Source organism: Alligator mississippiensis, chromosome 1, assembly GCF_030867095.1.
Source record: "Alligator mississippiensis isolate rAllMis1 chromosome 1, rAllMis1, whole genome shotgun sequence".
In the NCBI taxonomy this organism is placed as follows: Eukaryota; Metazoa; Chordata; order Crocodylia; family Alligatoridae; genus Alligator; species Alligator mississippiensis.
Window position 1 is genome coordinate 115,056,493 of NC_081824.1, and position 22,162 is coordinate 115,078,654.

At 41.0% G+C, this 22,162-nt stretch overlaps 1 protein-coding gene across 2 annotated transcripts in view; it reads right to left on the bottom strand.

Moving 5' to 3' along the window:
* MOXD1 (monooxygenase DBH like 1) overlaps window positions 1-22,162 on the bottom strand; it is a 64,530-nt gene that overhangs the window by 27,157 nt on the left and 15,211 nt on the right. For both annotated transcript variants that reach the window (XM_006270532.4, XM_059713112.1), the window contains exons 2-4: window positions 20,347-20,493; window positions 16,644-16,811; window positions 16,434-16,517 (exon numbers count right to left, since the gene is read on the bottom strand). In XM_006270532.4, the coding sequence (XP_006270594.4) occupies window positions 16,434-16,517; window positions 16,644-16,811; window positions 20,347-20,493 (399 nt within the window). The remainder of the gene's footprint in view (window positions 1-16,433; window positions 16,518-16,643; window positions 16,812-20,346; window positions 20,494-22,162) is intronic.

A 22,162-nucleotide genomic window follows, 5' to 3' on the forward strand; every position in this document is an offset into this window, starting at 1 on the left:
TTTGGATTAGCATGAGGAATACCTAAAACACAGTAGAGACCATACAGGAATAGTTTCACTAAAATAGTGGGTCTGAATAATGCTCCATGTCCATTAATGAGAAGCAAAGGTACCTCTACAATTTCTACACCAAAGTCTGTAATACTGGCACTGCAAACTGTCAAAAAGGGCTCAGCTTCAGCAAAGACTAGTTTTGTCTTAGGCTTCTGTAATGTGTATCAGGGTGTAAATGTGCCCAGTGGCTGTTTCAACCTGGAAAAATTAATCTATGGTTTTACCAAGATTGACAGCCCTTCCACACAAGCAAAACTACCTAGAGCCCTTTGACTCCCTTGAGAACATAGCCATGTATTACCCCCATCCCTTGTCTGACCTCGTCTGACCTTCTGTAGAACCTATACTCTACTGTCAGCAAGGTACTATAGGAGGATGTACTCTCCAGGGTAAATGCCATTCAGCAAGATCAAGGTCTTACTGAATAGCTTTGAAAATGTAAATACATTTGATTGCAGCTCTACTGGACATCCATGTTGCATTGCTCAATGGGGCAGATTAACATTCTAAAATGTAAAAAACTGGATTGGAAATAAATTACTTAAAATATACATTTACTGTTGATGTTCAGGCTAGCTTGCTGCTTGGAATACTTATTTTATCTGTCTAGTTTCATCAAGCCTATGAATGACCAACAGCTAAAAGGGATGATAGTGCTTCATAAAATGTCCATGAAACTCCAGTACTCTGCCTATTTTTCATTGGAGAATTCAGTGACGCTTTGATCTCCACAGACTCTGGAGATGTACTATGATGTTCTTAAGCTAGGTACAGACATGCAGGGAGGTTAAGGGGAGTTTAGATTGCATTAAAAATGCAGACTTTGCTTCCCTCCTGAATCCCCCAAGCCTCTTACCTGCTAGATGCCCACCTCCCCACACCTTCCCAGTCTGACTTACCTTAGTGTGGGGGGGAGAGGGGGAGGAGGCATTCTTAACTTGATTTTACCTTCTAACCTCCACAAATGTCTGTATGTACCCTTAGTGTCCACCTTTGCCTTCTCTAGGCCTTTGCCTATCACATCTTTTATTATTAATTGGGTCATTTCCCTGATTTAAATAATGAACTCTTCACGCTAGGGACTGTGCCTTCCTCTTAGCCGCAGTTCAACATTTTCTGTTGAATTTTTTTTCATGAAAAATTGAGTTTATGAATAAACAAAAAAATCAAAACCAGGAAATAGTTGCATATATTTAAAACATTGAGGAAAGTGGAATTTGACAAAAAACTTAATATTTTTCACTAGACATTTTTATTCAAATTAGAATATATTTTGGTTTCTATTTTCTGCAGGAAAAAGCCACATTTTCTGATCCCCTCTGTTTCTTATGCTGATTAATACATCATCACACAACTCAGGACAAGTCTACTGGATAGAATCCTCTGGAATTGGCTCTTTGTAACTGGAGTTAAAGCCTGGTTCCAGGATGCCGATCTCCAGAGCTCATTTTTATCATAGATCCGAAGAACCCAATGAGTTTGGATGCCACAAACCTGTCCCCATTATGGCCTTGCAAAGACCTCCAGCCAGTGCAGAACAAGCATCAGAAAGTATTAAATTAAATTCACAGAATAGCCAGGAGCCTTTGCCCACCGCCCATGTGAATTCTTAAAGAAAAATACTCTAAACAGTGACTTTTCAGATATAAACACCCCTCTGAAGTTTGCATCCAGTCCAGTAGTAATTCTTTCCTTATTTCTAACAAATCAGTTTTCATTTCTGCCCTTTTATGTGCACACACACACACACACACACACACACACACACTACACCCTTACCCCCACACACATATGGGGGTGGGGGTTTGTATATGTGTATATATATCTCCTTTGAGCGGGCTGGGGTGGACTTGGTGGGACCTCTGGAGCCCAGCCCAAAGGGATTTAGGTTTATTTTGGTCCTGATTGACCATGCCACCTGCTACCCCAAGGCAGTGCAGATCCGCTTGGCTTCAGCACAAACAGTGGCCAAGAAGCTACTATGGATTTTCTCCCAGGTAGGCATTCCTAAAGAGGTTTTAATGGACAGGTCATGTCCTTCATGTCCCATTTAGTACAGGAGGTCTGGGACTTACTATAACTCCATTCAGTAAGGACTTCAGTGTATCATGGATGGCCTTGTCAAAAGGTTTAATCAAACACTAAAGGGTATGTTGTATATCAAAGGAGCCACACAGTTGTTATTGCCCTACTTGTTGTTCACCATAAAAGAGGTTCCACAGCTGTTCTTGGGCTTGTTGCCCTTTGATTTACTGGATGAAAGACCTCCTACAAGAGTCCTGGCAGGCCCACAGGACAGAGACACAAAACATAGCTCAGTATGTGTTGAAACTGTGGGAATGGTTAGACCTGATGGAGGCCCTCACAAGGGAAAATCTTGTTATGGCCCAACAAAAGCAAGAACAGCAAGATAATAAAAATGCTCAGCTCCATGTCTACCAGCCAGGGGATTGAGTCCCACTATTACTCCCTTCCTCTGAAAGCAAGTTACTGGTGAATGGCAAGAACCTTTTGAGGTCCTGCGGAGGGTAGGCCAGGGAAATTAAGAGGTTCACTTGGCTGGGGAAATGGTGAGATTCACAGATATACCACATTAACCTGCTAAAACCCTGGAAGGCTTTAGAGGTCTGTCTGGTCTGTATGAGTCTACTGGAATCTGGCCTGGAGACTTTGGACCCTCTCCTGGATCTGATAGCTGACCTCGAACTAGGGGAGACCTGGACCTCAACTCAATGGGCTGGAATAAAGAGCCTCCTGTAAGAATTTAAAGAGGTGTTTACTGTGGGTTTAGGCTGGACTACATTAATCAAACAATGGATTATCCTGTAGTCAGGCTCTGCAATTCAAAAGAAGCACTCAAGAATACCTGCCTGACTGAGGGAAGTGGTGAAACAAGAAGCTAAGTAGATACTGGACTTAGGGAGATTAATGAGTAATATCCTGTCTGCTCAAGGGCATGGAGCCAGCTGACAGGGAAGATTGCCTGATCCAGAGGAAGTTAAAAGCTCCCAGGGAGGGGAGCTGAGGAAGACAGGGAAGGCTGCAGTGCTGAGGAGGCAGCACAGAGCTGGGATAGCCCTCTCCAGGCCCAAGGAAGAACCGCAGGTTTAAATAAACCCTTTGTTGCTTGTTTATGTGTTGATTTTGTTATGGATGTTGGTTTTCTTGGGGGGACAAATTTACCCAAGAGAAAATAAAAAGCTGAGTAACAACCCATTACAGAGTTTCTTTGCTGAGCCTTTAAATCGCACTATTTGAATCATGCATATATTTGTGCACATATAAATTTGTGCAGAGTATACATTCTGGAAACCTATGTATATCTGCTTGTATATATATGTAGGGTTCCAGAATTTATACAGTACCCAACTATATATGTTTGATATACACAGTAGTGCCAAGTGCAATAGTTTAAATAGATTTTAAAATGTCCACGAAAAATAATTTCAGGAAAAATATAACTGATATTTTTTATTACTGAAATCCATTGTTTCTTAATTCAAATAAGACCAAATGTGTGTGTGTGTGGGGGGGGGGGGGGGAAATCAGCCTGCAATAGAAGTAACCAAACAATTTGAATAGGTAGATTTCCACTAGAGGATGGAAATTTTCCAGATGAAATACAGAGGCTCCAGAAAACTTTAGAAATGTAAACTTTCATGATTTTTTTTTAGTATTTGGGGAGTTTCTTCAGTAAGAGTTTGACAAGGTAACCTCAAATTGAAATAACTTTAGTTTTGTTTGTTTGTTTTTTAAATTGCAGTGCTAGAGTTTGGGTTTAATTGGTTTTGAAGATAATTTAAACCATATCACACGGTCAATGAAGAAAAATTCTGTAATCACTGTGAGGAAAATGTGTTTACCATGTTAATGGAAAATATTGTTCAGGGCACTGACATTTTCTGTTTATGATAAAAATAAAATAAATCACATTTGTTGGCCTATTGCCTGTGTTGCCTAATGCAGTAAAGTCCTCTCTTTAAAATTTGACTAATATAGTGCAATAAGACTTGATTACAATACTGTAGTTTGAAGCTGCAGAATTTCCACTTGAATAGAATATGCAAGTATATCTATTTTTTCTGATTGGTCATGGTCCAAAAGATTTAGGGTCCAAAATGGGAAATACCTCCCCTAGTTTTGGTTCCATGAGATTGGGATCAGCCTGGATTTCATCCATTCTGTGGGCCAGCTCAATAAGTTTGGCCATTGAACCCTAATCTCACCCCACCATCACTGAGTAGGCTAGATGGCAGGCCACCACCGCTCTTACATGCCCCTCTTGTTCCCTCAAAGGTCAGGCTTAGTTTGGCTATGGTATAGGGTCAAGTATCCCCACAAATGCAGGTAGCATATGCACATTCACCGACTGGGATGTTTGCTGGACTCATAAACTACTTGTGTACAAACATCTGGCCAGAACAGGAGTCTATGAGCCCTACCTCATGGACCTCCCTGATTTTTACAGGGTCTACATATCCCATTAGGTCTGGGCCCTCCCACCTTGCCTTAGACAAAAGTATGGAGTATCCACTGTCCATCTGTGGGAAGTCCTGATATTGGTGACATTTCTCCCCACATTAGAAGCACAGAATCCTTGCCTCTTTTCCTCCTCCTGGACTTCAGGGATGCCCCAGGTGACTGTCTTCTCTGGTACCCTCACTCAAGGGCTCTTGTCCTGTGTGGGGCCTTGGAGGAGATGGAGGTAATGTCCCCACCAGAAGCCTCCCTAGATACCTGTCTGGTTTGCCATGGAACCCCATCTTCCTCAGGCCGGTAGGCTGCCAGCTTTTCCAGGGATCCTGGCAGTCTAACTCTGCCTCTCTTAAGTCTGCTATCCTATGTGTAGCTTCCTCCAGGCTGGCTACCTGGTAGTGATACACCCACTTCTGGGTTTTTACTGAGAGGATGGTGCAGAATTGTTCTAAAGTCACTAGCTCCATGACCTCCACAGCTGACCAGGAGCCCAGGTTTAGCCATTAATTGCATGAGTGTTTTAGCTTCTGGGTCAGGTCCCAAGGCAATGCATTCAGTTCCCAAGCTGCTAACTGAAACTTGGAAGCTATAGGCCTGCTTTGTGAGACCCAACCAGTATAGTATGGCCACTTTGAGGGTCTTATAATTCCAGGCTGACTCTGCTCCCAAAGCCCAGTAAGTGGCTTATGACTCCTGATTCAGCAAAGGGACCACCCTCACAGTCCTCATGTCCTGTGGCCACTGATATGTCTCTGCCACCAACTCAAAAGTGGCATGGGCATCACTGCATGGAGCTTTGCATATATCACTGCTATAAGCTTTACATATATATATTGCATTATCAGACGTAAATGCTGAGAGATCTTGTTAAATAAGAGTCTTCAGCTTGTGCCATGGTAGAAAACTGACAGATGCAAGGTGAACCGTCTCTTTTTGTAAAACAGGCAGGTCATGATCTATTCAGCTCCCAGGTACAAATGAAATGTGAAAGGCATAGTTATCTTGGATATCTGTTGCTTTGTCTGCTACAATTAAGACTGATTCATAGTCGGCCAATGCAGATTTTGTAGACTGAACACATGAAGCAACTACTCCTAGTAGATAATTTTGGCAAAGCTTGTTCACACATGGGGAAACCGCCAGCATTTGGCACATGTTTGTTCAAGTAGTCCCTTAATTTAAGGTTATCAATTTTCTCCAGAGGAATGTTGGTAGCCACGAATGCCTCTACTAGTGAGAATGTAGCCTCTCTTCTTGTCAAACTGCTTTCAGTGGTTCTTTTAAAGACCAAGAACGGGACATGGTTGGTTGGTTGTTGCTCTGACCTTCAGCTTCTGCAGCAGCCTATCACTTCATATGTGATTCAGACCTTAAATGCTGATCAGTGCTGTTTTTCCTCCACATATCCAGAGTCACATTGCACAATGAACAAAAAAATTTACCACCATCTGCATGCAAGGTTCCTACAGAGAACTGCCGTATGTGATTCTGAGCTGAAAGGCATTTAGCTTTCTTAGACTTCTTTTCACTCATCATCTTCAAACTGCAGCATTGCTGTAGCGTTGCATCTGGCTTTTTAAAATTTGGTGCCGAAACCCTTTTGCTTTCCTGACTAGCACCTTCACTGAGTCTATGTTACTAGCTCAGCCTTTCAGTAGCTCTCTCTCAAGCCATGTGCTCTATGGCTGCAGGGATTGCTATGATTTCTTTGTATCCCAATACACTTTTTTTTTCAGGTAATTCTGCACAAAATTGTGACAAACACCATTTTTTGCAGTGATTCTGGAAACCACTGTTTTTTGCAGTTTCCACAGACATTGCAAAACCCTGTTTTAAGTAGGCCCCTATCTATAGCTGATGTTGGGTTTAAAAATGCTCCTGTTCTCCACCACGTGTAATGGGTTATCATTCAGTTTTTTTATTTTCCCTGGAGCAAACTTGTTCCCACATGAAAGCCAACATCCATAACGAAACAAAAACATAAAAAAGCAAGAAAGGGTTAACTCAATCCTGTGATCCTTCCTTGGACCTGGAGAAGACTATCCTGGTTCTGTGCTCAAATCCTTTCCCTGGGAACTTTTCAAACCCTCTGGGCCAGACAATCATCCCTATCAGCTGGCTATGTGCTCCTGAGCAAGTAGGCTACTATTCATTAACCTACCCCCCCACCACAGCTGGGCTCCTGCCCTTGAGCCATGCAACTGGTTCCAAACTCCTATAGATACACTTGTGTGTGTGTGTGTGTGTGTGTGTGTGTGTGTGTGTGTGTGTGTGTGTGTGTGTGTGTGTCTGTCTGTCTGTTTATTGTAACAGAAAGACTGGGGCTTTCTCTTCCTTTAAGGAAAAAGCAGCCCAGTGAGGAAGTTCTGCAGGCAGGCAGGGGGCAGCAGCTGCAGGTCACTGTGGCAACGGGGCAATTGGGGCAATTAGCAGGCACCTGCAGCCATCCCAGGTAGTCTGCTGACTGGAAGGGGACAGAGCCCTTGGAGGATATAAAATAGAGGCTTAGGCTAGTGAACTAGTCTCTCCCTGGCAGCCACAGGGTAAAGAGCTCCTGGCCGCAGGGCTCCTGAAGGGACTGTGGTTCTGCATATGGATCCCCAGTGAGATGGGGAGAGCTCACTAGGATATAGCCCAGGGCTTGGAGGCTATCCTCGGTAAGAGGTGAGGGAAAGTCTTTCCTCTTAAAGGGGCAGAGGGCTGCTTCCCCTTTTGGTATTTATGTTGTAGCTCAGGGGCGTATGTTTATGTTGTAATTATACCGGTGATTTGGGTTGGAACTGTAGGGGCAGTATACAGAGATCCCATTAGTGCCCAAGGGGCACATGATCACCTTGAGATCTGCCAGGGGCAGGATCAAGGCTCAAGTGACTGTTGAGCCTGGAAGGGGCAGAGAGTGAGGCCACAGAGCCAGACACGGTCTAGGGGCCTGGCACCTAAGAGGGGCGCAACCAGCCAGGGGCCCAGCACTCAAGGGGCACAGCCATACAGGGGCCTGGGCCCCAGCAGATAGGGGCCAGAGGCCCAGTGCCCAGAAGGGCCAAACCACAGCTACTGCCTCAAAGCTATATCCAACACAATGGGCCTAGGCTGGAAGGCCTGGCTGGAGTAAAGAGGCAGAAGACAAGGAGGCCAAAGCCCCAACAGGATTGAACGATACTATAGTAACACCTGTGAGGCTTGGGGAATGATGTAGAGGAGGATTGAATCCACGCAATTAGCCCCTAAGGCTTTAGGTGCCCTGCAGGGCATGGTCAACTAGAGAGATCCAGCAAGGGACCCAGGGCTAGAGAGGTTCAGCAAGGGCCTGGGGAGCAGTAGAGGCCAGTAGGGAGCTAGGTGGACTGGGGTCCATGCAAAGGCCTGTGAGCAGCATCCCTCTTATTTTTATTCCATCAAGTCGTGGCTAGTGAGAAGGGAAGGAACCCTAAGAACAGAGTGGGGCATGGTCATGGAGCCACCAAGGGGTGTCAGAGTTGTCCCTGGGATCCCAACATGCTACTTCTATCTACCTATCTATCTATCCATCTCCTAAATGAAATACAGAGGGGTTTCTTCAGTGTGAGTTTGACAACAAAATCTCTAATTGATATAACTTTTGTTTTGTTTGGCTGGTTTTTAAATTGTATTGTTGGAGTTTGGATTTAATTGCTTTTGGGGATAATTTAAACCATCTAGAAAGGTCGCTGAACAACAATTCAGTAATCACTGTGAGGAAAATATCTTTACCATGTGAATGGAAAATATTGTTCAAAGCACTAACATTTTCTGTTCATGGTAAAAATAAAATAAAGCACGTTGGTTGGCCTATCGCCTGTGTTGCCTAATGCAGTAAAGGCATCTCTTTAAATTTGACTAATATAGCTTAATAAGACTTGATTACTGTACTGTAGTTTGAAGCTGCAGAATTCCCACTTGAATAAAATATGCAATCCCAGCTAAATATTATTGCTTGCATTTCTAAATTTATCCTTCTTTCCTTCTCCAACAAATCGTCATAATTTAAATAAAAATCCTAATGACGATTATGTTTTCCACAGAGGTTCTATGAGCCACTATACAACGATAAACTAAATTACTTTAAATGGATAAAAGGAAATATAAAAACAAAACAAAAATACTTTTCTCTTGCAAGTATTCAAAAAAGGCATGATAGAGGGGATTTTTGTTACAATTTTCATCCAGTGTGCTCTCAACTTTCAACTAACCATTTTGAACTCTTTGAGAACAAAGAGATCCAGAACTTAAAGGAAAATTAAGAAGAGGGGGTGCATCTACACAAGATGCTGTGCAGTAGCTGAATAATACTGCGTGATCGCGCGCCACAGCACCAACAGTGCTAATATACTACTGCACAGGATTATTAGGCTACTGAGGAGAAGCATCACTAAACACATATATGACTGAAAATTTAAGACTGTAGTAACAGTGAAGAAAAAAAAAGCAACCCTGAGGAGTTTTATGATGAAATGTCTGGGTAACAAAAAACAACCAAAACAAAAAAACGAAAACAAGGTCTCTTCAGCTATCTTATCTGGCAGTCCAAGCATAAAGAATAGAGACATTATAGTTGTGGTACTCAATATGCAGATTCACTTCAGCTTGATTTTGTTTAGTGCATGTAGTCAATAATATCATTACCTCTTTGTGAAAATAATATTACAATAAAGTAATGTATAACAAAATACATTATTTTGAAAATAATGTAAGATCAAAAGACCAGTACTGGTATTTGTTGAAAATATTCTTTTATTTTGCCAGGAAAATGTATTTAATTAATGTACTTCCTTTTTTTATTCATGAGGTATCCATGAATAGATCAGGATTTACTTCTTTAGTTTGCTACTAAAAAATTGACTTGTGGGTATACATTTTTAACTTTGAGGAAAGATGACAAATTTTATGTGCACTCAATCAGTTTAGTAACAATGCATTTTTTTCTGTTGCCTTACATGAGTGTACAAGGAATTCTATTGAATATTCATATGTGAGAATTTACATGCAAGTCCAAAATGTGCTCATGGTGATTAACCATGGCAGTAAAACCCAAATAAATCCACATTTTAGCAGAGGAAACACCCAAGAATAAAACACAGCCAAAAAATGGATTAAAATTATAGGTAAATGTCAAAATGAAAAAAGGCCGCATCTACATGAGACACTGACTACACAGTCGTTACTACACAAGTATACACAGGCAGTAAACGATTGCACAGTAACTGGAGTTATTGTGCAGTATTGTCACCAAATGGCTCTGAGGTGCCAATGAATTAGCAGTAGCTCATTACTACTGAGCAGTAGCGTTGCATCACGCTTCATGCCACAAAACGCTACTGTGCCAATTGTTGGCACTGGATTTATAGCCCAAATACCTTGTTCTGGGTGGACCTAAGCTCTCAAACTGACCACAACCTCTCCATTCAATAAGAGGAAAAATGTATTGATATACAGTGATAACAGATAAGAATAATGCAAACAATTCTATATCTACCAGCCCTAGGGTTCACAGAGTCAAGGTATGTCTGGCCAGTACACAAGCTTCACTCTGAGGCTCTCTCTTAAATGTCCCACCCAGCTCCCCCAAATGGGATGGGTGAGACAGGCTGGTGCTGTGCCCTCTGTCCATGGTGGCCTTGGGTTTGATCTTAGGGACCCTTTTCTGCTCTGAAATCTCTCCTTCTGTATTCTTTCTCCCTCCTGATGTCTCTTCATCTCTGGGCACTGCTGATTGGTCTCCCTGTGGTCATCATATTGTTCATGTTCTGTCCTGCCAGCATAGTCCTTTGTTTCACAAACACATCATGTGCACATATCCTAATTTGGGCCTTACTGCTTTCCCTCCTAATTTGGTCCATTTACCAAAACCAGAAATCCCAAGGGCCCTGCACTTGGGCACTGTGACCTGGTGCCAATGTTGCAGAGTCCCTTATTTCATGTTATGGAACAGCGTGGTACATGTCTTCAATTTCCCAGCCTGTGTATCTGCTTGATGCTTGCCTGTATCAGACACAGTGGGCCTTGCAGAAACTGTCACAAACAGGGTTTTAGAAATCAGTTAACCCTTGCCATTGCCCCAGATCATTAATCTAATGTATATCTACTTTACCTACAAGCCAATTCCCAAAACCAAACCTCTAAATACCATTTTCAAGCCACCAATGACTTATTGTGCAGTCAGCTTCTCATGTAGATGTGGCCAATGTTACCAAGCTATACTCTCTCTGGAACACTGGAAGCTTATCAGATGCATTCTTCAGAACTTCAGATCTTTATTTTTTTTATTGTTCACCTATACTTACTTATAGTTTACCTGTTGGTTATCTATGTTTATTTTGGGGTTTATCTGTTTCAGATCAGATACTTAACCTGTGACTTACCTGTAACTGGAGCACTGGTATAAGGTTTTATAGCATTTACTCAGAGGGTACTGTTTATGTTATTTGTTTGGATATCATATGCATGTAAGTGTGTGTGCATGTATGTGTGTATATGTACATCGACGTGTGTGTATGTACATGTGTATGTATATATGTTTATATCCATGTTTCTTTTCCTTGTGATAAGTTAATGTAAAAAAATTTGTATCTGGTTAGGTCCCCTGATTGTCCTGGCCTGGTTCTATAGAGACAGAGGAAAACTGAGTGCTCTGCAGTTCCCCAGAGCACACCTGCCAGCTAACAATTCCCTTCCATTGGAGAAGGGGTGTATGTACCAGAGTATACCTGAGCCACACTACAAAACTGTACACAGGGCTAAAAGTGAAAGGGGAATAAAGAGATAGAGGGATCAAGAGGGAAATGAGACAGTAATATTAAGCATAGTATGAAGATGACCACACAAAACTAGTTAAAAGATTTGGAAGTTCAGTCCCAGAGAATTAGACTGTACATGAGTGTGCCTCCTTCAGTATGCTGGAATTTATTTAAGAGTTTAAATTAAGGCACTGGCTCTTAGTAAGATGTCAATGTAGTGTAGAGATACCTGAATCGGCTTTAAAATAGCTGGATCTGTAAAGGTAAAAGTCTAACCATGACTATGCAGAGTTAAACAAGGGCTAATTAACTGTCAACAACCCAGGTATTTCAGCAAAGGGAATAGCTGTAAACTAGAGATATGTCTTAATGAAGGTATTTGACTGCTGCATTGAAGCCATTTTTTCAATGAATAAGGGAATGATCATTTTGACACCTTATACATATAACTTTGTCTGCTCCAACGCGCCAGAAATCCAGCGGGTCAGAGCAGACTCCATTCATCGAATCTGCTCTGCATGTGAGCTGACATGCACTGCGCTGCATTCGTGCAGTTGTATAAGTCATGAAATTCATGTCAGTGCACAGAAAATGGCAGTGGTGCACTTCTGAACGTTCTATACGTTTTAATTCAAAAGTGTGTTGCTGCCATTTTCTCAATGCTGATGCACATTTTACCATTTAAAGGAATGCATGCACTGCAACAACTTAGGTGATCAGAGCTAGTAGACTCAGATGGGATTTTTTGATGATGACCACAATTTACACCATCCACATAACAACAGAGTAGTCATATAATCCCTATTATTAAGCAATACAGAAAAAAAGACACTTCAGGGAAGATTATACCCAATAAGAATCATGGAATCTGATCACAAAAAAATAAGAGGTTTTAATTGGAAAAGTCTGAATTTCAAGCCAGTTCAGTAATGTGTTTTTTGATATTGTGAAATCTAATGGGCCTATTCAGACTTGCAGTGAAGAGATAGGCTAAATCAAAGAGCAGACAGCTTGCAAGTTTTATGGCACATGATACTGACTTTGCTGACAGTCTAATTTTGCTGGCTTGGAATAGCTTTGCACAGGCAATATATGACTAAAATACAGAACTTTTGTTTTGTTTCAGAATGTATTATGCAATTTGCCAGAGCTGTTACGTTAAGCAAACGTAAAAGTTCAGGCCATAGAACAACAAGCAATTACTGCCTAGTATCATTCAAGATAAAAATCAGTGCCCCCATTTAACTACCAAAAACTACAGGCTGTCTCTCTGGCTTTCAATCAATCAGTCTCTTAAACTGGAGTCCCTTTGTATTTCTTCACACTGGGGTCTTTGGTATTGCTAAAGCATTCCCTTGTCAAAAAGCCGAGTTACCCATGGCAACCAGATTTTGGAGGGTTTCTGCTTCCTGATCAGAGATTACTATAAATTTGAAAAATTAAGCTTAACCAGCTGCTGCTGATCTGTTTCACTGTAGATACATTTTGATAGTGATTTCCTAGTGAAACTAAGACTGGAAATGTGAGTGCTCCTATTACCTATGCGGATGACTGATCTTCAATTTTTTCAGTCAATTTTCAATAATATGTTTTTCTTGGCAATATATATGGCTGTCCTGATTATCCTCACACTCATCTTTTAAAGGTAAATAGTAAAAAGAACAGTGCTTTTAAAAAATCCAAACTGTTTGAAAACTAAAATTTAAAAAAAGCCTTTATAATAGGATAAACCAAGGGTGCTCAAAATTATTTTCCTTTCCTAAGCAAAGTTGTGTTAAAAATTCTTTATTGTGGTCTCCCCCATTACCAAACATATTGATGCTTAGCAATTAATTTTTACCAATGCCAATATGATAGCCTGAAATTGATCTTTTTGTACTTGATGCCAGTGGCGACGTGTAGGGGGTGCACGCACATCCCCTGAGAGCGCTGGTGCACCCCCTGTCAGCCAGCATTCCTGGATGGGGGGGCAGGTGAGAGCACTAGTGCTCCCCCTGAGAGCACTGGCTGGGGAGTGGGGGCTCACCCGGAAGTATCAGCAGCGGGCCCGGAAGTGCCAGTGGCACAGTGCTGCTACTTGCAGGTCAGTAAGATCAGCTGCAGGGGACCACTCCTTGGTCAGCAGGATCGCCCCCACCCAGTCGGTTAGATCGGTCACAGGGTGACCCCTCGCCCCGCCCAGTCGATGACTGGCCACTGGGGGCAGCTGCCCCCCCCCCCCCCCCGATTCAAGAAGCACAAGTCGCCCATGCTTGATGCACTTAGAAATACCTGATTTTTGTCATGCCATTTCTGTTTTTGATTGTATCCCACAGGTTCACTCACCTAAGTCTAAACCTATTTCATCGCTAGTATAAATGTTTGCTCCATTTTCATGAGTAATATTGAATAATGCATGATAAAGGATGGCATGAAAAGGACAGCTTGGATAAGTATCCAAAAGTTTGAGTACTTATCTGAATATCATTCATATTCTTTGAATATCTGTTGTCTGCAAAATTGGGCTGTGAATTTCATTGGAGCAAACATGCTGATGGGCAAAATAATTTACAAATAACCTTGAAATAGCACATGCATGCATTTGCAAATAAGTCCAACAATGTAGAACATGCATCTGTAGTTAATATTCTGAACTTATATCATTTGAAAACAGATAACAAGCCATTCTCATACTTTAATATTGCAGGCCATATTCTATTTTACATATGCACATGTATGTGTGATAAGCAATGGTTAATTTCAGTGGGCAGAGCTAAAGTAACTGAAGACAGAAAGTTGGACCTAACTTTCTGCAGTAGCACAAACAATGACAATCATGAAATTCACAGCATTACACTTACTACGTGTCTCATAAAAATACCAGAGAAAATGTTTAGGTTGAGTTTTCATAGTCATAGTCTTATAATCTCATTGAACTCAGAAATGTGGTATAAATGGGAGTTGACCAGCACACATGCTAAAAGGTCAAGGGTGCCTGCAGATGTGCAGGGAGGCTGCTCTGACGCACTGTAATTACAACAAATAAGAGTAGACTTGATTAATCGAGTCTGCTGAAGCACCCTAATTAACACGCTCCATCCAACCTCCAGGTTTCATTTATCAGTGGATCCACGTTCAAAATAGCGGTGGGGGTGTTTTAACTAAAGCTTGCTCAACGTGAAACAATAGATTCTATGAAAAAATTAAATCTTAGGCCTAGTACTGTAACACTTATTCTCTCAAATAGTCAAATGCAAGTTTGTAGGCTAAAGTTATGTAGGATTAGGCTTCTTTTGATTAGCTTCATCTTATTTTCTAAAATAATCTAAAATAATAATCTAAAATAATCTAATAATAATAATCTAAAATAAATTATCTAAAATTTCTTAACTAATTTTTCTCTGTTCCTTTGGGCTAGATACAGACATTCAAAAAGCCCAAGACCACATTGATCTACGTTACATGGATTTCGGTATGCAGCATAGTTTAGATTGGTAGCAAATAGAATGCACATTTGCTCTTTGGTGGTGGAGGGCAGTGGGCACATCCTAGACTGGGTTGTGCCATTTTTAAGCCAGTCTGTGTGTGCTTAACTTCTGTTTTGTAATGGGTACAGACTGGTTTTCAATCCCTTACACCAGTAAAAGTATAATGTCTGTACTTGGCCTTGATATCTATTTATGGAGGTACAGTTATTTTATTATTATATTTTACACACTTTCAATCAAAGACATAACCACATGCATGCAGGATGGCTATACCTGGCTTATCCACATAAGTATCTAAAGGTTGGGATATTTATATGAACTATCTATGCCAAGTCAGCTAGAATAATTGTAAGGATGGGCTGCTTTGTGTGGTATGAAGTGTATCATATTCTTGGCCTTGTGAGAGAGTAGAATAACCATATTTTTCACTTCATTTTGTGCTTTAAGCTCTATCCTGAAACAAAAGTTACAGAGCCTGAAGAAAAAATATTGTAGGTGTTAGTGGTGAGAGGAAGTTAGCTGTGTTAGTTTGAAGTTAGGCAGATGGCAGGGTAGGGGAATAGTTTAAAGACTAACTTTCAAAATGCATTATCTTTCATTGGTGGTAGCCTATGTTATCTGATGGCAAGTCCACCCACAGCACCTAAATGACCTGGCATCTTGTCAAATCCATAGCATCTGATGATGTTAGCAGGCACCTACAAACGTTTATGCCTTTCTGAATGAGTTAGTCTTTAAGGTGCTATCCTGCCCTGCCTGTTGTCAGATCTTAATGCTGAAATCAGTTTGGATGTTTTTTTCTAACCCAAATAGTTCACATATTCTATTAAAAATGCATTTGACTATTAAGAACAATTTAGGACCATGGCCCAGATTTTCAGTTGTGCAATACAACTTCAGCTCCACTTAATGCAGTGCAGCACTGTTGATTTAAACCAGTACGCTCTATATTTTAACATGAGCAGAGAGGTAGTTAGTCTGAACTCAGAGAAAGCAGCATAGAGACACACCGTTGTAGACTAACTAAATAAGACATACATTGAGAGCACAAGCTTTCATGAACACAAGTTCACAAGCATCTGATGAACTGAACTTGAGTTCACAAAAGCTTGTGTTCTCTCTCTCTCTATGTATGTGTGTGTATGTGTCTGTGTATATACATATAACCAACTGAATAAGATGTGTGTGCAGACACACACACACACCTTTTTCAGTTAGTTTACAAAGGTGCGTATGCACCTTGTCTTCTATTTTAAGCTCCATCTCTCTATTTTAATGTAATATAAAAAAAGAAAAAATTCTGAAGTATAATTTGAAACTGGTTAAAACATTTTTGACAAAATTTCACTTTACTGAAACCAAAATATTTTATGGAGGCAAGTTGTTTTTGACCAAATTTTCATTGGGAAAGGGTATTTTGTGAGGAAAGAGAAGGAGGCGAGAAAGATTCTTGGACACTATATGGAGCCTGGTGGTTAGACACTGACCTAAGATGTGGGAACTCTTGCTTCATACCCTTCCTTCCACTCCCTCCCTTCTACACACATGTTTTTGTGAAAGCATTTGGGGGTGTTTGTTCCAATATGTAATAAAAAGTTATTTCTAAAGCTCAAAACTGTCATCCTGTGGACAGCTCTACATAGACATATAAACTGAACTCTTCAGAAGAGAATGGGTCACTTACCTTTATCACGTGATGTTTTTCATGATGTATAGGTATCTTAAACATTTGGCACCAATATGTTGTGTCTTTTTCTGGTATAGGCACCTGTCTTAATAAAAGGGATAGAAATAACGGATGTGACAGCCACATGATTTTCATGTCATTTCAGTCAACAAGTTTGGCAACTACCTGACTCCCTTGCATATAAAAATAAAAACCAAAGTAACTTACGTGTTTATTTGTCAGGTCAAAATATGGCAATGAGGAAGATATAATATTTGTTTTCTCTGGGTTCAGTAAACGTAGACTCTTTGACCCACGATTAGATCCATGATAATTTTGACCTGCTTCTCCAAGATCTTTGTAGTGGTAGGCCCATATCACCCGCATTGTGCTCTCCTTAGGGAAAAGAGAGTAAACTTTTTAATTGGAAAGAAGCCTTCCCTCACACTTGAGTTCAAGCAATTCCTAAGGTGGTGCTACTGCATTGTAGCAATGGCAATTTATATGAGGTATGGATATGTACAAGGGTTGTGCGAAGCAGCACCATTTCGTTTTGACATTTCAATGGAACAGTGGTTCATTCTGAGTTTTGTTTCATTTCAAAACCACTGTTCTGTTTTGTTTCGTCAAAACTGTTTTGCTGTTTCACCCGTAGGCTATAATGAGGAAGCACGAAGTTATAGGAAACTGCCTATAACTTCGTCATTTCTTGCTCAATTCAGATTAAACTTGCAGGGATGGTAGCCACTTCTGAGGTCATGAAGCCTGCCAAGTTTCAAGGAGATATGTGCAGGGGTTTCTGGAAAACCGCACCTCAAACTGTAGTCAAGCAAAATTCAGGTCACTTGTGTGTGTTAAAGCAAAAGATATTGCGGAATCCCACTGCCTGTGCCTGAGACTGCATCCCCTCCAAGGGCAAGTGGAAATCAAATCAATGGTAGTGGTAGACTTTGTCGTCTAACACTCCTGAGTTGCTGGAAGATAGCTCAATACCTATCAGATCCCAAGGCAGAAAGCAGGCCAGTTTAAAAAATTCTGCCTTTTATGCTGTTATTCCATCCCTCCCCCAGAACACTGGGAATGGAAGGGACCTCAGGGAAGGTCCCCGGCCAGCGATACAGTCAATATGAGAGCAGTCCTTCCCCCCTCTTCACCCTCCCTCTCCTTACTTTCTATTTCCCTGCAGGCAAGCCCAGCTTGAGCTTCAAAACTTGAAATGTTTGGAAAATTTTGAAACATTTCAACTGTCCTCGTTTTGTTTCAAGGCTGCTTAGAAGCCCTTCGTTTCATTTTGATTTCACTGTCTGGAGCTCGAAATGAGCCAAAACAGTGTTAAAATGAAACAGCCAGCAAAATTTCACACAGCCCTAGTATATACCCTTTCCAATACCAACTTTGGTTTTAAAATCAACCCTTACATTTCTACAGTTACTCTCTTCTAATTGTTTTCTTAACATAGGCTTATAAAGATGGTTAAGTCATTCTTCAGTAGATCTAGTAGTTTATTCTGCCATCGAGACATGCCCTTAAGGTACACATGTTGCTTCTATTAGTTAGGTTTAGATTCATTCATAGAAAGTGGAGCAGATCCTTAAGGAGGTAACTGACTAAGCAAATTAGGCAAATCTCACCATACGGATATTACCAATGATCCTCCATGGATCAACTACCAAAACAAGAACCATCAACATACATCAGTCCTAGGGCCCTACTACATAAAGCTTTGAATGAAATGCTGGCTGAGTGTCCCCAAATCCCAGTGAAGCCAGGCATTCACCACCTTAAAAGAATAATTCAGCATCTCACAAAATGATCTTTTAAGTATGCCACTGTGGCAGAGCACATTTGATGCCTGCCATTTTAAGGGCTGAGAGCAGGCAGCAGGGAAGCCGGCAGATGTGGGCCAGCCCTGATGAAGTGGTCACATGACTGCAGAAGGGCATTGTGATAGGAGGAGGGGGCTGAACAGCCTCCATTTTAGCTCAGGCCCTCAGGGAAGCCAAGCAGTTTGGTGGCAGCAGCCGTGGAGAGAACACCACCCAGCTAAGCTGCTGTTCATGGAACTTTCCTGGTGGTAAAGGCAGGATATATGGAGATGGCAGGAGGCTCCTGGTCCTGGGGCATGACATAAAACTACATCCTGCTGGGTCTACCTGTGGAGGGGGGTGGTCCCCAGAAAATGCCAGGCTAGGTGCCTCCCCAGTGAAAGGTGGGGATGTGGTGCCTTGAAGCCCCAGCCCCAACATCCTGGTGGGTTACCCAGATGTAGGGCCAGGCACAGGGGCCAGGAATGCCTACAGACACCTGAGCCCCATGGGCTGTAAGACCCTGGAGACCCCAGAGAGGGGGCAGAGAAAGATCACCCCAGTGAGGAGGCGGAAGTATGTGTGGCAGCCCGCACCGAGTAAGGTACAAAGATTGGTCGTAAGGGGTGTAGAGTAGGGTTGCAGGGGTGACATGAAGTGCTGCACTGAGGGTGTGCTGAGTAAGGCTGCAGGGCCAACCCCCATAAGAACGTAAACCTAAGAGAGTGGCCCAGAGAGGGGCTAGAGACTGACTTCAGCCCAATGTGAGACATAAGACCAGCAGTCATGTAAGGTAGGATCTGTATGAGGGCAGCCTGAAGGACTGTATGTGGACCCGCCAGTGTGAGTAGGAAAGCCTGAAGGGCCATTTACAGTAGGCCCCAAGGGGGACCCAAAGGAGCTGAGCGGAGTAGGATGGGTTGAGAGTGGCCCAGTGAGGGACAGTATGAGCAAGGCCCAGAAATAGCCAGTGTGTTTGAGGGCTTGTGACCAGAAGAGTGTTAGGGAAGAATACTAGAAGCCTGGCAAGGGGCAGAGTTTGACCCAGCCACAGGCCAGAGCTATTACTAACTTATGATGCAATCTGCGAGGCATGGGACACAGTATAGAGTAGGTTGAAGCTATGTATAATGTTCTAAGTATCACAGCACTAAATAGGCAGCCTCCTGCATTTTACACCAGTTATTTATGCATGAAGTCATGGCAGGCAAGACAGGGCAGACTGCCCCATAAGAGGTGGGCAGGCCGAAGGTGAGACTTGGTCCGGAGATGGCCCCCTGTCATAACCACTACCAAATCTTCTGTGGCTCCAGAACAGTCTGGGCTAAGTGTCCATCCTAGTTAACTAAATGATAGTTAGTCATATTGGGGCAGGTTTTGAGCTGGTATAAACTGTCAGAGCGACACTGACTTCCATGGAGGCATGACAGTCTATGCCAGCCTCCTTTAGTTGTCAAATAGAATTATTAAGCATTGTATAATGATCACACAAGATTGTTTTAAAGTTTCCTATCACAGCAAGTTTTCTAGAGTTAGAAAATAAACACATCATGGTATATGACTTGATGCAAGTATTCCTTCTTGATCTGTAAGCTTTAATCTTATTGTCAGTGAGTTTGCAAATACTGATAAGGAAAAGTAAATAGAGTATGGAAATCACTATCATGTAAATAATAGGACTTACTGTGGACAGTAAAGACATTTATCAAAACACTCTTCAGCTACTAAAAAAACCCCAAAAGCCCAGGAATTGAAATACTGAATATGTTTATTCTGCTATATACACAAAGTTTTTAGACTGAAATCAAGAATAAAGGATTAATAGATGAGGGATTTGAGAAAATTATTCCAGAAAGATAAGAGGGAGAAAAGAAATAGGAATTCAAATTTAATTACACTTGCATACTAAAGTATGCACAAACATACATGTTTACTTTATAAATTTAAGCTAAAAAGCAGAATTTTAGGGAAGTATGTCCATAAGCCAGATGAGAAAATGTTGCACTTGAATGCTTCTTTATTTTTTTACAATCTAAGAATTTTTAATAACTTTCTTTACAAAAGCATAGCTCTATTTGATCTATCTTATTGACTTGATCTCTCTTTGTAGAAGCAGACTACCTTACCGTTATAGGCTTATCATTTGTATCACAAGTGTGCAGCTCTCTACTAAAAGCCAATATTGTATGTGTACTATTTTCCATGGCATACTCCAGATGGTAATCCTGTTGAGGGTCTCTTTTCAAAGCTCTGTTCTCATCTGTGAAATAATCCTATTGAAAAATATAAAACAAAAGCATTTGCTGTAATTCATTATAAACTAATATTAAATACAAGAACACTTTTTGGTCCAAAAACAAAATTATTTAATCATGTGTTAAAAGATTTATTGAGGGGGACAGCCAAAAAATGATCTTCATCTTTTTTCCAGCAGATGAGACTTAGTGGGAAATAGCCGAGTTTACGTAAAGGCAGAACCTTTAATAATGGGAAGAATAAATTGCTTGTGACTAAGTGCCTACTAAAATCAAAGAGGATCCCTAAAAGACAATAAGTCCAACTCATCTTTACTGGAACATGACTGATTTGAATGGAATTACAGCAAGAATGAACTTTTCCTTATGTTCACCTCAAAACCACCCCCATTTCCTTTCACCCCAGCATTTTGTTCCTTTTTTCCCCACAAAAAAGTATTTCAGATGAAAAAAAAACAACCTTTGATGATCCAGTCACCCTAGAGTTAATGAGTGTATTTGCTGAAAGTCTGTATTAAACAGGAAAATTCATGTCATGAGACCTTATTTTGCTCATACCAGTACCAGTCTAAAAAGCACATTGTTCATATGGGAGCCCACTGGAATGTTTTGCTGGGTTGTTTTTTTCTGAAGAAAGATGATCACAGTCTTCAGTGCAGGAGAAGTATCATATAATGCAGAAGCTGCTTTAGTAATGTCATGTCATTAACCTTTTCACCCCTGAATTCTTTGCTGCCATGTGCAGCTGCTTGCTAGCTTCGCCTAATTCCCCCAGGCTGACCCATTCCTTCCTATTGACAGCCATGTAGCTTTAATGAAAAGGGCCTTCCATAGGCTCGTGAACAAGTAGAGCCACATAATCTAAGTTGCCCTTCTTTGAGTTTTAGGCCCTTTCTGCACAGTTTTCTGCTCTGCGCACTGAACCATGGAGAGGAACATCTGGCCTTCAGTTACATAAACATCAGGAGAAAACTGCTCCCCAGAACATGGTAGTTTTCTCCCTCATGCCAAAGAACTTTGTTTGAAGAATAATTTTGAACTAGTAGATGCATCTGAGGCCAAATAGTTTTTAGATGGATTCTATTATTTACGTTTTCAGGTTCCAGAAACAATCTCTCACTTGGCTACAAAATAGAGTTTTAAAAGCATTTGGACATGAAGGCTTAGGAAACTGAATGCTATCCTGGAGAGCCAGAGTCTCTGCTTGCCCCTGCCAAAAAGGTACCATGTGATACCTAGCAGGTCTCTTTCACTGCCTTTTTTTCACATTTGGTCATTATTTTTTTCCTTATTTTATGGTACCCACCTTTAAGAACGACAAATCCCAATTGAAACAGAAAACAATGGGATTTATACTTTGAATACATACAGTGCTATATATAGTAGCCGCAGTAGCTTATTTACAGCTTTTGTTAAAGCAATAGAACAAAACTGACAATAGCACTGTACAAAATATAGCATTGTAATTACTGTTAAAAGCATACATTGATATTATCAGTTTAAACTACACTAAAACAAAATATAGTTTATAATGATAAAAATATATAAAATGAAGGAATATACAATAGTGGAGATAAAATAAAATAAAAACAGCAGCGATCTATTTGATTTTAGCATATATTTTTTTCTGCAAGAAATGCAAATATGCCTAAATTGTTAGAGAAGCAAAATTGATTTTTGTTTTAGT